The sequence below is a fragment of the Coenobita brevimanus genome, chromosome 93 (genome assembly GCF_032717465.1).
Source record: "Coenobita brevimanus isolate Jiangsu-jjx chromosome 93, ASM3271746v2, whole genome shotgun sequence".
Lineage (NCBI taxonomy): Eukaryota > Metazoa > Arthropoda > Malacostraca > Decapoda > Coenobitidae > Coenobita > Coenobita brevimanus.
The window spans coordinates 57,501,136-57,517,910 of NC_137046.1; the positions used below are offsets into that span (position 1 = coordinate 57,501,136).

The 16,775-nt window shown below is 41.8% G+C and overlaps 1 protein-coding gene across 4 annotated transcripts in view; it reads left to right on the top strand.

Moving 5' to 3' along the window:
* The window catches only part of LOC145412540 (uncharacterized), a 186,486-nt gene extending 169,923 nt beyond the window's left edge, over positions 1 to 16,563 (top strand). For all 4 annotated transcript variants that reach the window (XM_080282440.1, XM_080282439.1, XM_080282441.1 and 1 more), the window contains 4 exons: positions 453 to 846; positions 1,914 to 2,393; positions 10,465 to 10,494; positions 11,655 to 16,563. In XM_080282440.1, coding sequence (XP_080138566.1) covers positions 453 to 846; positions 1,914 to 2,393; positions 10,465 to 10,494; positions 11,655 to 13,343 — 2,593 coding nt within the window. In that variant the 3' untranslated portion in view covers positions 13,344 to 16,563. The remainder of the gene's footprint in view (positions 1 to 452; positions 847 to 1,913; positions 2,394 to 10,464; positions 10,495 to 11,654) is intronic.
* Positions 16,564 to 16,775: the final 212 nt, after the last annotated feature.

Sequence of the window (16,775 nt, forward strand, 5' to 3'; positions counted from 1 at the left end):
GAGGAAATGGAAAGTGGGAGACGAGGGCAAAGAGAACAGGATAGAAGTAGGAAAGGAAAGGGAGGAACTGGAGAGAGAGAGAGAGAGAGAGAGAGAGAGAGAGACTGGAGAGTGTACTGTATGAGAAACACTACATTAAATCACTGTAATTGCCTTTGGCCCGAGTATCACATTCCCTGCAGCTGTGTTGAGAGTTACTGTTGTCTCTATGGGTATTGTCTTCTATCGTAGGTTAGGTGCGTTGATAAATACAATCTTTATTGTTGTGGGGGGGAGGGGGAGAAGTATTGTAAATTGATGGAGACATTAACTTTATAGGCAGCAATGGAACTTAAGCAGGCAGTCTTTTCTTGTCTTATTGCGAATCTAATGAGGAAAGGATAATATAAAAAGGGCAGCTTACATTAACTAGAGCTTACTGTCCCTGCCACTGACCGTCTCTAATTTTACAGCAAGACTCCATGGTTGAATCGGTCACTGGACGTTCTGGAGGGGGAGCCGCCGTGGAGGAGCAGAGGACCCCACCACCACCACCATCACCTGCCACAGACCTCCCTGCCCTACAAGGCTTACAACTACTCCAGCGACGAGGACGACCTGGACCACGACGACCACTCCGACTCCTTCCCTATCTCCGCCTCCGCCATGCCGCCGCCTCCACCACCCCGCTCGGCCTCCTACGGACTGGACATGCAGCCTACGTGCCCTCCGCCAGGCCCGATCCGCTGCCACGCCATGCACCGCTCACTCGGGGATGGTCAGGGCTCCCACGACCACCTGACGGGCTCCAAACACTCCATCGGGGACTGGCGCAGGGACGTGGGACCGGAGTGGCATGGATCACAGGTATGGATGCCATTTGACTGATTTTTTAACTTGATTCGGGGACGCTGATTGCTGTTTAGGAGATGCTGATTTCTGATTAGGAGATGCTGATTACTGTTTAGATGCTGATTACTATTTAGAAAGCTTTTGAAGGATGTATATCATTTTATATCTACATTTAGAGATATTGCCATTAAATTGTTGTGGATCTCAATTAGTTTTCAGCAATTTTTGCTGAATTGAAAGTTATTTTCTTGATCTTTTTCGGTGATTATTAACCTATGCTGTGCAGCCATATTAAAGGATACCGGTATTACACAAACCAACTTGATAAGAGCTAACTCAACAAAGAAAGTCACATGGTATGATCCTAACAGCAGCATCCCGTAGCTATAACCTAACCTATGCAAAGAAGAAGGAGGAGAAGGAGGAGGAGGGGGAAGAGATGTAGCATTCACAGGTGGATTAGGTCTTGTTAAGATTATGTAATATTCAAATATATGAAGAGATATGACTAAATTCAAGTTCTAAAAGTTGGGAATTTTGAAACTGATGGGATGTTCTTTGAAAGAAAAAAAATCTCTCAGATATTGCTTCTACCCTTATATAATGGCGAAGTATGTCACACACAATAGAAAACGATTTTCCTTAGCTTGTGCGGGTGATTTCCAGGTGCTAGGCGTGCTTAAAGCATCGTGTGAAAGCCACATAATTTTTTTCTTAGCTTAGCATCCTCTGGTCCTAATCTTGGATAAAGGAAAAAATAGGCTATGTGGCTTTTACTGCTGTGTTAGGCCTCTTTGGTCTTCGGTTGTGTAATATCCATAAATAAGGCTTTGCAACCGTTCATTATAAAGCAGCTATTTTTGTGAACAGCAACATTCCCAGCACCTTTTGAGAGCAAGTTCAGAAACCTGTGTGTAACAGACACGGTACGTAACAGGTTAATCACTGTCAGAGGAGATAATCAAGTCTGGGTCCTGCGAAATCTGTGTGCGTCGTAACTACCAAGCTGCTTGCCATGCCACGTGAACTTTTATAATTATAGCTCATTACATTTTAATCTGTTTTGTTGTCCCTACTTGCAGGGCTCCCTGGGCCACAACGGTGAGGTGTCTGGTGGTGCCTCACCGGTGATGGACGACCTGGACAACCTGCTGATGAACCAGAGCCTTCAACACACAGGCGCCACACCACAGGACCAGCTCAGTGACGAGGTCAGCGAGGGCAGCACCTGCCGTGCTGCACATCAGCCGCACAGCATCCAACACCACCACGCACAACCACACGATATCCAGCATCACCACCACCACCCGCACCACCACAAGAAGTCGCAAGACCTGAGTCGATTCGCGGCAGCAGTGCGACACCTCCAGCGGCACGTGGTGGACATCGACCGTGCCGTGATGGCTGTGACCGGAGAGGTGGGCGGCACAAGGCAGGAGGTGGAAGGACTGAAGGAGGCGGTGGCGGCGCTGCAAGCCGACACCCACACCATCACCACCACCCTGTCCGGCCTGACCCAGCAAGCCATCACCGCGCAGCACAAGATAACTCAAGCCACTCAGGTAATGTGCTACAGCCACTGCGATCTCAGCTGGTGGCCTGCCCTTCACCACTCTCTACTAACACCTCTCCCCTGCCATTAACACCATTACAGTACTCTTTCCACATTAACATGGCCTAAAATTGCCATGTCTTCATTATGGATGCCGAGATGTAAGAACAGATTAATAACAGAATATGATGTGGTCACGAAGAAGTGCTATGGAAAGGGATGTACAGCTGGAGCATTGCTCTTTCCTGCCACTGAGCAATGTGAAATGAGCTGCAATAGGACTGAAATCATGACCAGTGAACGAACCCTAACATCACTACCACCACCTGGTGAGGACGCCCCGTCTACCCTGGTCACAGCAGCCCCAGGCACCACCATCAACCCCCAGATGGCCATCCATACCAATCTCAGCGAGACAGGATTGTGCACTTTAGTGATTCGAGGTGAATGTGGCCTAGGTAAGAGGGCGGTGAGGCAGGGCAATGGTCACCTGTGTCCAGATGAGGAGGATCGTGACTTAGCGAAGTATTCAGGTGTAGCTAAATGAACCGTTTTACACTCTTGGATTGAGTGTTCAATGAGGGTTATTTTACAAAATTATAATTATTCTTCACGATTTTTCATGATTATTAAGACTAAGGTCGCTTTCCATATAAAATCTGTGAGTTCCTGAGGGACTATACCCTAACTGTATTTTACCACTTAAGACTACGACAAGGGACCTGTTTTTTTCATTTTTTTTTTCTATTGCTATATGAGAAACGAGAAAGAGACCGCTACAGTACATACACATAAGAAAATTACTAAAAATTTATTTCCTATGAGCCCCACAGTGAACACTCTTTCCTTAGAGTGTGTTCAGTTAGTAGAGTTGAGGTGTGAGCTGAGCAGGCTATGTTGTGGTCTGCTGTGGTCTCGACGAATTTGAAATAACCTTGGACATAAACCACTAAAAATATGTCGCTTTCTTTCACAAAACTAGACTTTCATTTACAAAAACATGTCCAAGATACGAGTAACTGTTTGTTGATTCAAAATTGTGGCGTAGATTTATTTTCTGAGATGCAACGGTGCATTTTACTGGTTTTTGCTATGAAACGGGAGAAATGAAAAGGAAACATGGAGACAGGAAGAAGATCGCACTTTATTGACTCTCCTTCTACCTCTATGTGTTCCTTTTCCGATTTCTTGATCCTACTCACCGCTCTCTAAAACAGTGGGACATTGGACGACGATGATGATGAGGAGGGGGACGATGCTAGTGAAAATGATGATGATGATGATGACGATGCTAGTGATGATGATGATGATGATGATGATGTTGAAACTAAACCCTTTGCATGATTAATAATAGGCGTCTTTTAGCAGTGTTTTAAGAGAATTGAAGTGGTTTGTTGAAGAGTAAGAAAAGATGATGATGATGATGATGACTGGATTAATTACTTCTGAACAGTGACCCCCCTTCCCCTACTCCTCCCAGCACTTCTACCCCCCTCTCACCTCCCCCATCGCCATCTCTCCTCCCGCTCCCACCAAATCAATGCAGTCACAAGGCAAAAATCCAAGCCTTCCTTTTCTTTCCCGACTATCCCCTACTTACCACCTATCCCCCCAACCCCCACCTCCCCCACCACACCAATCCTCAATTAACTCCCCACCTTTCTTTCCACGTCCCTCTCACAGACAATATGGTTAAATGTAAGCCTTCTCTTTTCTTTCCCTTTCCACTTCTACCACAATCCCCACCTCCCTTTCCCCCGTTTTCCCTACCCTATTCCTCACCTTCTCTCCCCACATTCTCCCCTTACCACAATCACCATCTCCTCTCCTCCCATTCTCTCCTAACCACAATCCCCGCCTCCTCTTCCCCCATTCTTCTCCTACCTCAGTCCCCACCTCCTTTCCCTCATTCTCCCCAACCACAATACTCATCTCCTCCCACCGTTCTCTCCCTACCTCAGTCCCAGCTTCCTCTCCCCCATTCTTCCCCTACCACAATCCCCACCTCCTCCACCACACCTCTTTTCCTACAATACGTCCCACTTCTCTCCTCATTCTATTCTCCTCCTCCCACTTCCACTCCTACCTCAGTCCTCAATTCCTAATCCCCACACCACCTAGTCACTGCCGCTCACAATCATTCCCGCAGACAGAATCAAATATTTTCTCGATTCGCTTTATCAAAACAAAAAGAGTTATTTACAGCCTGCGAGAGAGAGCGAGAAGACGAGGGCGACTTAAGTATTTCGTGTAACCCAGTCAGGTTTACCTAGCAGTATGGCAGGTGTGGTTTTTTTGTATACCTTGTGTGTGTGTGTGTGTGTGTGTGTGTGTGTGTGTGTGTGTGTGTGTGTGTGTGTGTGTGTGTGTGTGTGTGTGTGTGTGTGTGTGTGTGTGTGTGTGTGTGTGTGTGTGTGTGTGTGTGTGTGTTTTAAGTAGTTATAATGTGAGCATATACGTGATGTCCCAACGAAAGTTTGCCTAATTAAGTTATTCTTGGACTAATAGTATTAAATACAATATGAAATGAGACTAATTCATGATGGTCAGGGAGCTACGATTACAGATGACCTTATGAGCAAAAAAGGTGTCTCATACTTCACCCATAGTTATCAGTAATTGTAGTTCCGTTACAGTTGAGAAATGGACCCACGTCGATATAGCGTTTATTACTCCTAAGAATAACCTGAAACTTGGCACAATTTTCCCTGGACACCTTGCATATGATTGAGCATGTGTGTGTGTGTGTGTGTGTGTGTGTGTGTGTGTGTGTGTGTTTGTGTGTGTGTGTGTGTGTGTGTGTATGTGTGTGTGTGTGTGTGTGTGTGTGTGTGTGTGTGTGTGTGTGTGTGTGTGTGTGTGTGTGTGTGTGTGTGTGTGTGTGAGTAGAGAAGATCAGTTAGATGATATCTGCACATGCATAAATACATACATGCACGAATATGAAAAATCTTGGGAATACATCGTGTATGCATGAGGAATAACTGAGAGCTACGTGCATAAATTACATACATTCATGTTTAATAATATGTGATTATAATTGTGCGGTATGTACAGTATGTACCTCATCCCATCCTTATTCGGGGAAACAGTCTTGATGATGATAATGGTGATGATGATGTATGTATGTGTGTATGTGTATGTGTGTGCGTGTACCTGTGGCCGTAGTGAGGAACATTCAACTGTTGTTATCCCAGAGGCCCTATTCTTAAAACTGTGTTCCAGCCACTCCACTCCCCTCCCCCTCAGGACGAACGCTGGTATTGTCGTCGGCTTAGAAGGTGTTCAGGCACCTATTTCCTAGCAGTTCATGTCGGCATATGGCACGTTAATATCAACAATGTTTGTATCTACAGCAGGATGTGAATTGCTACGAAATCTGATGAGCTGACGCGATTACGGTCCAATGTGCCCAGTAGCCTGTGTTTTACACACACACACACACACACACACACACACACACACACACACACACATATATACTATATATATATATATATATATATATATATATATATATATATATATATATATATATATATATATATATATATTTCGAAAAATTAATATTTCGTTATATAGTTTACCAAGATTTACATACGTCTGTTATATTACAGTCAGTTAAAACGCTTGATGTCCTGTCTTAGGCTGGCACATTCATGGAGTTTACCGTAGGAGTACATGTGCTACTTCTTTACATTTTCCAGTGATTTATTATTACTTTGTCAACCAGTGGTGGAGGGTCGTATGAAATCACAGGTTGCTGATCCCTGGCCTACATCCTACCCTTTAACCCCTTCAGCACGAGGTGATTTCAAGCTGATTCGTGATGCTTCCAGACGATTTCGTTCAGCATGGGAGAGAAACCTAAAAGTGAAGGAGTTAATTACGAGTACCAGCATATATAACCCTTCCATTTCCAAAGCTCTCCCGTGAGCTGAAGAAAATCGTCTGGAGATCAAGAATAAGCGGGGGGGGTTAAATCTATCTAGCGTTCGTTCCTGAGAGTGGACAGACAAATAAAATCCTGTGGACTGGTTTTAAGAATACGTGATGCCCCCAGATTTGTCAAAACACATGTTGTTGATCCGTTGTTAGGGTTCTCGTGGTGTTCTAGCCGTGTTCTCATCCTGTTATTATGATGATGTTCTCCAAGCACTGTTGTTCTTACTCCTCCCCTTCCTCCCTTACCTCTGTTGTTGTTCACTGTAAAGGGGAGAGGTGGAGTGTGAGGATGTGCTTTGTGGGGTATGCTTTCTCTGAGTGCCCATTATCAAAATACTCAAACTTTCACCATTTTACTCACATGCTCATAATTTTACCCTTTACTCATATGCTCATTTCTGTTCCTACATACAATTTTCTTTACTCATATACTGAACCCACACTTTTACTTTTTACTCACAAACTCACATCTCTATCCCTTACTTGACTCATAACTGATCTCTTACTCGCACACTCATACTATTAGAATTGACTCACACTTATTTACACATTCATGGCTTTACCTTTTACTCACACATTAATAAAATATGATTCATCTTTTATATCCCTTGCAGCAATTTACTCCGCACGTTACCCCTCAATATCCCTTTGTGGATTAGTGATAGAACCTGTGTTAAAATTAAAGGGATCTAAATAACATACGAGGGAGTGTTAAGGTGTGCTATGCTAAATAAATCGTTAATGAGAAGATGTTACGAAGCTTCCTGTGCCTCCTAAAGTACGACCCTGTTTGAAGAGCTGTCGACCACTTCACCTCCTTCCACCTACTCTCCCCCTCCCTTCACCACCCCTCTCCCCCATATTCTCACCCCCACCTACCCCTCTCCCACCCCCACGACCCCTCTTCCCCCTATCAACACCCCTCACGACCCATCTGTCCCCTATCCCCACCCCACACGACCCATCTCTCCCCTATCCCCACCCAACACGATCCCTCTCCTATCCCCACCCCAAGACCCATCTCCCGCCTATCCTCGCCCCCCTTCCCTCCCCACACACATCAACTCCTGCTTCCATCTATCTTCTCAGGGTCGATGTATTGGGTACTAAAGGTCTATTTGCTACCCGAAGGCTGTATTTTATGTCCCGGGATAGAGATGCCCTCTGACGCATCTTAAGACGGTGGTTGTGTCTTATGGCGCCACACTCTACCAAATTTCCCCAGTAAGGAAGAGATACAGTATTTCACATTCTTGTCCATCTGTCAATCTATATATCTATCTATCTGTGTCCATCTATGTCTATCTGTCGATCTCTCTTTCAATACTCAAGTTACATCACTCATCACACATGGATAGATTAGAATGTGCGATCAAAAGTTACCCAATCGTATCTACACCACTTACTCCAGCACCACACACCACCACCACACTCCATATATCACAAACTCCAACCCATACCCTACCACACACTCCACGACCAATATCTTGTACTGTACACACACACACACACACACACACACACACACACACACAGTCCACCACTACCACTACACTCCACCACCATACTCTACCACACCCACACACTTCATCTCACACTATATCACACACTCTACCAATACGCTCTGAAAACAGCTGCCTCATTCCACCACACACTCTACCCTCGCACTCTAATTTTAATGAGTCATTCCACCGAGTACCTCCACACTACGTCTCACACTCCACCTCAGCCTCTCTTGTATACGAACTAAAAAAAAAAAATGTAACCCAACTCCTTTCAATACGATATCCTCTTATGTATTTACTTATTTATTTACTTATTTATTTCTTTATTTATTACTCTTGCTACCTAGGGACGATTTTATTTTGTTCATGGAAAATCTTTCGGCATTGAATGGGTCAATGCCAGCTGAACATATATATATATATATATATATATATATATATATATATATATATATATATATATATATATATATATATAAAACAATAATAGTAATAACAACAACAATAACAACAACAGCAACAACAACAACAATAACAATAACAGCAACAACAATAATAATAATAATATTAATAATAATAGTAATAATAATAATAATAATAATAATAATAATAATAACAACAACAATAATCAACCCCTTCACCACAAGGCTTTCCTCCTTTAACTGAATACAATCGTCAGGTGGCAGCAAGAGCGAAAAAACAAATGACCTTCTCGGAAAACAAAAATTGATGGGGAAGCTGTCATTTTATTTTTTTCTTTAATTTATCTTCTTTTATTTCACTTTTTCTGTCCTCCCCTATCCCTCCCCTTCTCCTCCTCCTTATATGTCATTTTACCTATATACTGTAACTGTACTTCTGATACACTGTTGAATAAATCTTAGCATTACAAAGGAGTTCTGTATTCTCTCGTAGTGATAAAAAGTACTAACATTTCCTCTCCAACCTTTACCTCAAAAAAATTCGTAGGTGTAGAAGACGAAAGTTTAAAAAAATCATAGTCATGTCTTCTAAGAAACGAGAGAGAGAGAGAGAATTCTTTGTAGCCTCTCATAGTACCAACAACACTGCTCTCTCTCTCTCTCTCTCTCTTTAATCTTTCTAACTCCAGAATATTTCACGCATCAAAGGAAAGGTATTTATTCAAGGGATTAGTGAAGGTTTTATCTAATCCTTCCAGTTCGAAAAGGTAATCCGATGCTAAACAAAATCATCTGGTGAAAGAAAAAAATACGTCATCGATTTGAATGGATTAATAGAGCAATTATTCTGTTATTAAACTTAATTTTTAAAAAACGTAAAAATGGGCGATATATTAAGGACTTGCCGTAGCTATTATTTCAAAGGCTTTATTAACTCTTACAATCTGGGTATGTATTTCAGAATTTATTCTTGCTACCCCTAAACGAATTTTGTTGCCTTTAGCCCTTTATGTAGTGAGAAATTCTCCAGTAGCCCCTTCACAGCCCTGTTTCTCTTCCTATGTTGAATTAAATCGTTTTTAGGTGGCAGTTTCTCTTCCTGGGTTGAACAAAATCGTCTGAAGGTATTAATTTCCCTTCTTAAACTGAATAAAATCGTCTGCAGGTAGCTAGAATAAAGGAAAAAATTACTTGACGCCATCGGAGTGACGGAATCGAAGGTAGCATACTCGTGGGCTTTGGAAATTCCTTACTACCTATTCCTTGGCGATTTATTGTCCATATTACATCACATGAGTCTCTTCCAGGTCCTTATATACCTTTGTCTATTTTAGTGCTGACAGACTGCATCAAAAAAGAAGAAAAACAGTGGAAAAGAATGAGGAACTTGGCAGTCTCCTATATGCCCATGAAAATTCGGTCATATATATATATATATATATATATATATATATATATATATATATATATAGGGAAAGATTTATGTTTTTTAATGACATGAATGCTTATTTATTTTTGTCTTTTGTTTTCTTACACTGATTTTTTTTTAATAGTATAGATTTTAAGGTGGTCTTTTTTCATTTTTTACCATGATACTCCTCTCAGATTTTTGCATTCTGATTTTTCTTGATAATTTGCTTTATTTCTATCTTCATTTCTTTTTCTGTTATTATTTTTTCCCTTTTTTCGTATGAATCTGCACATGTTTTGCTTTAGAATATTGCGTCATTTTAGTCGTAGTATTTATGTATTCCTAGTTTGTATTTTATGGTCATGAGATATGAATATTTTTTAGTTCTTTTTCTGTTCTGCATTATTTGGTGCTCTTTTTTTTATTGACTTTCTTTTTCTTTTTTTCTCAAAATTTTATACTTCTCTTATTTTCAGTACTTCTTTTGTCTGTTTCTTTCGTCTTCTATATTATTATTATTATTATATTTTAGAATAAGTATTTTAATCACATTTTTTCACTATCATTGCTCCACTCTTCATTTTTTCTGTCATATCTATTTAGTTCTTCCTTTCCCTTACCGTGATCCCTGTCATTCCTTTATTGTCTTTATCTATCCTCTTTCTTTATTTCTTTTTCCTTCTTCGTGTTTTTACTTCTTTTTCTTTACTGTCCACTCCATTTTCTAACTGTCTGTGCAGTGTGTATCAAGGAGGGACTCAATTAAATTCAGCTTCTTCCATTCTTTTTGCCTTCTAGTGCCAGGCAGCCAAAGTAACGCCCCACCAAGTAAGATCAACCCTCCAGTCACGCGTTGGCTTTCTTTACTAGTGCATCTGAGCGGCTTGGAAGTATTTTGTTTAGCCCCTTCAGTACGAGACGCCCTTGCAAAAATTAACAGTAAACAACACACTAAGATGTCATGAATACAAAAGGGTTTAAGAGAGATTAAGCTGGAGTCATGCATTTTTTTTTTTTTTTTTAAGTCTTTAGTTTCGACCAAATTGTTAACCATGATAGTTTTGAAAATTGTTGATCCCTTGTAAAGTATATCTCTTTTGCCATGAGTAAAACCGTTTGTTCGTAGCTGAAACAGATTGCAAAATGGGACGGCCATTTCGCAGGTAAAAGGTCGATTATGCCTGGCAATTCTATGTCACACGCCGATAGTGTCCCTCAGCCTAAGAGATGAGATTAAAAAATTGGCCTGATGGTAGCAGCAACAGTATTTAATGACGTCATCGTATTGAAGGGGTTATTTATTTAATTTATTTTTTAATGCTGGAGTTGCTTTGGTTAATTTTCAAGGAATTGGTTTTGGATTTTGGGTAGCAAGTAGACGCCGCAAGTAACCTAACTTTGGGCTGAGTTAAAATGGCTTTAATTCTGCAAAGTAGTTATTTTTTATAAGAGGACTTGACTTACAAAGTAAAACAGACGATAAGTGGACTTTTTTTGTAATTTGGGTATCTTTTTTTTTTTTTTTTTTTTTTTGAATGCCCTGAATGGAAAACTTAAAAGTGCAAATGAAAGTAGTGAGAGATCTTAAAGTGAAACAAATCATTTTAAATACTAATACCAATAAACCTTTCAATACTAACATCAATAAATACTAATACCGAAGAACCTGTCCAGTGAGAACATAAACACTGACCAGAATGAAAATGTTGTGTAATCATTCTTTCTCTCCCTAACCCCTTTGCCCCCTCATGTCTTCACCCCCCCCCCACCCCAACACTGCAGCGAGGATGTCTAGGTGAGTGATGGCCTAAGTCTCTCACTCGTGTTATATCGCATCTAATACTGTATCCAAAACATAACAGACACAGTGTAGTGTTTAGAATATTGTTTTGTATTCTGTTAGAGTCAAACTGTGTCCCATTCGTCACTGATCTTTTACACAGCTTCCTGTTATTTTCCTTGCTGACATGTGTCTTCAACTACCACAGGATGCTGAGCGAGTGCAGCAGGCGGTGGCGGCGGCCCTGCGCGATGCTGAGTGGGCGAGGGAAGAGCAACTGAGAACGAAACAGGAGTACGAAAATCTGTTGGTCGAGGTCAGGTCAACACTCCAGGGGATCAGGGACTCTCAGGGACCTAGAGACTCCCAGGGTACCAGCAAGGATTCCCAAGATGCCAATAAGGACTCTACAGTGAAGACTAAGGGAGAGTCAGGGCGAAGTGCAACAAGCTTTGTGGCAACGCTGGCCGGCTCGAGAGGTTCCGGGGGCAGCTGGATTGGCCCCGTCCTCGTAGACAGATCATCCTCAGCCTCCCAAGTGGACAAGCCAGTGTCTACCTATCAATCGCTCTTCTCTAAACCCTCCAATTTTATCTCCGGTCTCACTGCTAGGCACTCACTCACAAAGTCTGTCTCATTTGTTGATCAGAAGAATAAGAGGAAAAGTGATACGGATGAGACCAAATCGGCAAGCTTAGATAGGAGGATGACTGACGAAAAGTCTCCCATTCGTGAAGACAAAAAAAGTAAGAAGGACGATAAATCTCTAGGTTCCTTGGAGAGAAAGAAGAAAGACAGACAACAGAGTTCCCTGGAGAAGCAAGACAAGAAGGATAAACATCAAAGCACACTGGAAAAGAAAGACAAGAAAGAGAAGCTAAGCAAGGATCAAGCCAGCAAAGAAAGTAGTAAGAACAGAGATCGAGGTGGCAGCATAGACAGGAAGGAGAGGCGTGGGAGGCATGATAAACGTGGGCAAATGATCTCTGGACTTTCTGACGACGACATTCCTATGGCTGATGATAGCAGTCACGAGGTGCTAAAGGCGCATGTACCATCCTCGAAAGCTGATCCTCCCACCACCAAGGTTTCCACATCGAGGATCACATTCAACTTCTCTCTGGGCAAGTCCTCCTCATCGCCCACCGTCTCTTCCATTGGCGTAGTCAACCGTCCTCGTGCTCTGCCACTCAATCGAGATCGACAGAGCTCAGAAAGGTCTATTTCACCAGAGTCCCCTACACCTCCAACCTCATTCCCCAGACCAGGATCACTAACGCTGCCAACGCTGGAAGAGTCTCCCCCAGTGTCTGAGACTGGGTCACCATCACTCTCCACACTCCACCGGCCAGGGTCAACTCCTGGACCACTGGCACGACAAGGCTCCATGACGACTGTCCCAGAGGATCGTGAAGTCTCTGATCCACCCACTACAAAACGCAGTGGTGTGTATGCCATCAGTCGCCAGCACTCGTCACCAAACATTCCACTGCAGCGACAGGGATCAGGGTCAATGTTTCCTATACAGCGACAGAGCTCCCTGGGCACAGTTCGTGAGGGACGTCTACCTCGCCAGGAGTCCCTTACTTCAGTGCCAGAGGAAAGAGCGGTGGTGGACTGCACACTGCCACTCTCCCCCTCACCCTCCATGACTTACGTGCCACTCTCCCCGTCAGCGTCATCCTCCGCTGTGAGTGAGTCAGTGCGTCAAGCAGCACGAGAATCCATGGAACTGGTGACTGGCCCAGTGCTGGCGGGGTCCGCCATGCAGGAGGCGGCGGCCACTGGTACCCTGCCTGTCCTTCAGCTATCTGATGAGGATGAACCTCCTGCTGCTACCTCATCCCTTAAGAAGAACCAAAAGTCCCAATCCAAGGTGGTGGGAATCCTAGTCTGATGTCTTGCTAAATGCACCAACAGTACTATCACGAGCAAAAGTTCACCGATTTCACCCTTGAATGTCAAAGAGTATCCTTCCTTCTCATACGTCTCTGCTGTGGACATCATATCGCTGTCTATCCCATACATTTTTTTTTTCATGTAACACCTTATAATATTATGGCTATAGCCAGCAGGGAAGCGTTGAGGAACTTTTGATCATTATAGTACCATCAGTAACATACTCGTACATCAGCTCTCTACTGTACCACGAGAGGAAACTCAGGTATCAAAGACATTGGACATGAGTTGATACATTAAGGTTCCAAGTGTCTGGTTACCTAGAACATAGACCTAGAAGTTCTCAGCACCTGTAATGAATCAACATCATTACAGAGACGACTCATGATGTTTCCTGTGTTACGTTCCATGTAGGAGTATGTGAAAGGGTTTTTCTGATAATACAAAAATGTTCCTAGATATTTATAGCAAGGTTGCTGACGCTTATAAAATAGTCATTATACTGGTACCAGCTTAAATTATACACTGATATTTAGCTCACTATACAACGTCTAGTCAATATATAATGGCTTATCAATTATGCATATATGCTTGGATTTCACTGTTTAGTCAACATAATGTATTCTGAATTTTAATTTGTTATAATTTCTCAAGAGTAAAAGAAATGCCGTTGTATGAATAAAATGTCAAAGAATAAAAAGTAAGGCAAAACAATTCAGCTTTCAAAAGAATATAGTGTATGTCAGAAAAAAATATAATAAAGCTTTCGAATGTACTGCAGATTAAATCACAAAAATATGTCGTCTCAAAAAAATGCAAGAACTACACTGGCTACTGTGAAAAAAGTACTCTCAGATAGGTACAACAGTAAATTATCAAGCTTTGTAGAGGGGGTGTGGTGGGATAGTTTATTTAATAGCCTCACTAGCGTAATATTACTAGTTCCATTTGACTTCCTCTGTGATTTTGTACACATTCTGTTGTCGCTGCATGTCGTTCCATTAACCACACAACAGGGTCCTCTCAATTCACTGCCCCTTATGTCCTCCTCAAACTCTTCAATGCATCTCAATTTCACTGCCCCTCCTTCAGTTCTTCCTCAAGCTGTTCAAAAGTTCTAAATAGTCACACGCACTGCTCTGTCATCTAGTCAAGAACGAATATCTAATACCCATATTCACAGTACGTTGCTGTAGGGAGATTTTTTTTTTTTTTTTTCGGGGGAGGGGGGGACTTTCGTATATGAGTCGGGATTCACAAGTAGGCTTACAATCTCTTCCATCAGGTAATTCAGACTTAGAAGGATAGACTGCTAGTAAAAACCCACTGTTTGAAGACTTAGAGCGAATTCTGGACATTCTGACGACCACTGCCTTTTATTTAGCTGTAAAAAATTATAGTGAAGGATGGAGAGAAACAGAAATTAAATTCTGGGAGTGCGGTGGGTGGGGGAGAGGGGAGGCACAGGTAATGATCTAACTTTACCTGGGAGCCTTACCTACACGGCCATCAATACTGCACTTTGCTCCAAGGAAAGATTTCGCCATACTAACATCACCACTGGACCTAACTGAAGCGTATCTTAAAATATTGGTTCTCCTGTATACACGTTCACGGATTCTACGTATTTTATGAGTATTAGATTCTGTGTATAATTTCACAGGAATTGAATCAGTACAATAGTCTCTATAAACAGTAAATGAGGAATGTGATATTATTTAGGTGACAACTGACCATATCATGCCTATGTTCCTTTATCCCGGCATTCAGTAATCTTTCTCACCCATATATGAGTACCCTAATTTCAGTCTTTTTAGGGAATTTTGTAAGTTTTAGTCTTTATAATAATACTGTAAACACCTGTTAGGGTACGTGTTATTATTCATAAACGCTGATTTTAAAGAGGAACTGTACATGAATGCAAGGTTTATCTCAGGGTTTTTACTGCTGAGGGATTTGACTTGTCAAGTAGAGATATAGCAAGATTCTGCAATTTCCTTTCTTTGTCATTCATGAAAAATAATCGTAGGGAACTATCATTGGTTTGTTTGTGAATCTTACCCCTCTTTATTCAAATTAATTTTCATTTTATTTTCTTCAGGTAATGTTTCGTAATAGTAGCAATAATAATAATAATAATAATAATAATAATAATAATATCTGAAGGCCACAAGCTGCTAGCATTACAACAGTATTATGCTAATTGGCCGTATCAGGGAACACGAAGCTGGCAGCCCATGGTTCCGTTATGAGGGACATGGAAGGAGCAGCGTGCGTGTGGGCGTATCAGTCGTATTCCCAGCCACTTCGCTGCGATGTATTTTTCATTTTATTCTCGCTACTTTCAGACGATTTTTTTTTTTTTTTAGCTGAAGGAAAGAAATAGGACTTGGGGGGTCAGTGGATACCGTTTCTAATCCCGTCAATACAAATGGTTTCTCAAAAGATATTAGGAATAATAATAATAATAATGATAACTAGAAAGCGCTCAGAGATCGCATACCTCCGCCAATGTCATTGCCATTAAAAGAATCCCAATCCGGATCTGTGGATATAGGATCCGGATCCGGATCCGGATCTGCCCCAAAATTTAATCAATTCTTTCTTGGTCCATGGCCCACCTTTCTACAAAATTTCATTGAAATTCAATGAGAACTGTTGGAGATATTGTGCGGGATACTCCGGATCCAGATCCGAATGGGGCCCAAAATTTAATCATCTCTTCCTTAGCCCATGACCCCCCCTTTCACAAAATTTAATCAAAATCCAGTCATAACTTTTTGAGTAATCCTGCTAACAGACAAACAGACAAACCAACCAACCAACTCGGGGTAAAACATAACCTGCTTGGCGGAGGTAATAATAATAATAATAATAATAACAATAAATCGGCCGAAGGTAGCAAGAATAACCTAATAACGTCACAGACTGTAGAAGTTAAGAATACGATGCTAATTAGTCAGGTTCAGGTGTAGCTCCTTTTTTTTCTCTCTCTCTTTTTCTTTTTGGGGGAGGGCAAGAAGGGGCAGTCAGATTAAGGGGAGCTGTTCTGTATTTTCCTTTTATCCTTTTGCTGGTGTTCGATGCATGAGTGTGTATGTGCATGTATGTGTGCGTGTGTGTGTACGTGTGTTTGCGAGATGTAAGGCGCCGCGTGGTGAGTTTTATTGTAATTTAATGTTGAAGTATTTATTAAAAAGCTCAGGAAACAAACAGTCAACGCCTTTCTTGTTTTATTTCACCACGGATTCCTGTATCACTGATCTGGGTTGAAAGTAGAAACTCTAAAATTCTTAGCTTGCATTTCTCCCCCCCCCTCTCTCTCTCTCTCTCTCTCTCTCTCTCTCTCTCTCTCTCTCTCTCTCTCTCTCTCTCTCAGTTACTTCTTTAGCTGAAATAGGCACACTTAAGTTTTTACGCAACTGAGGGG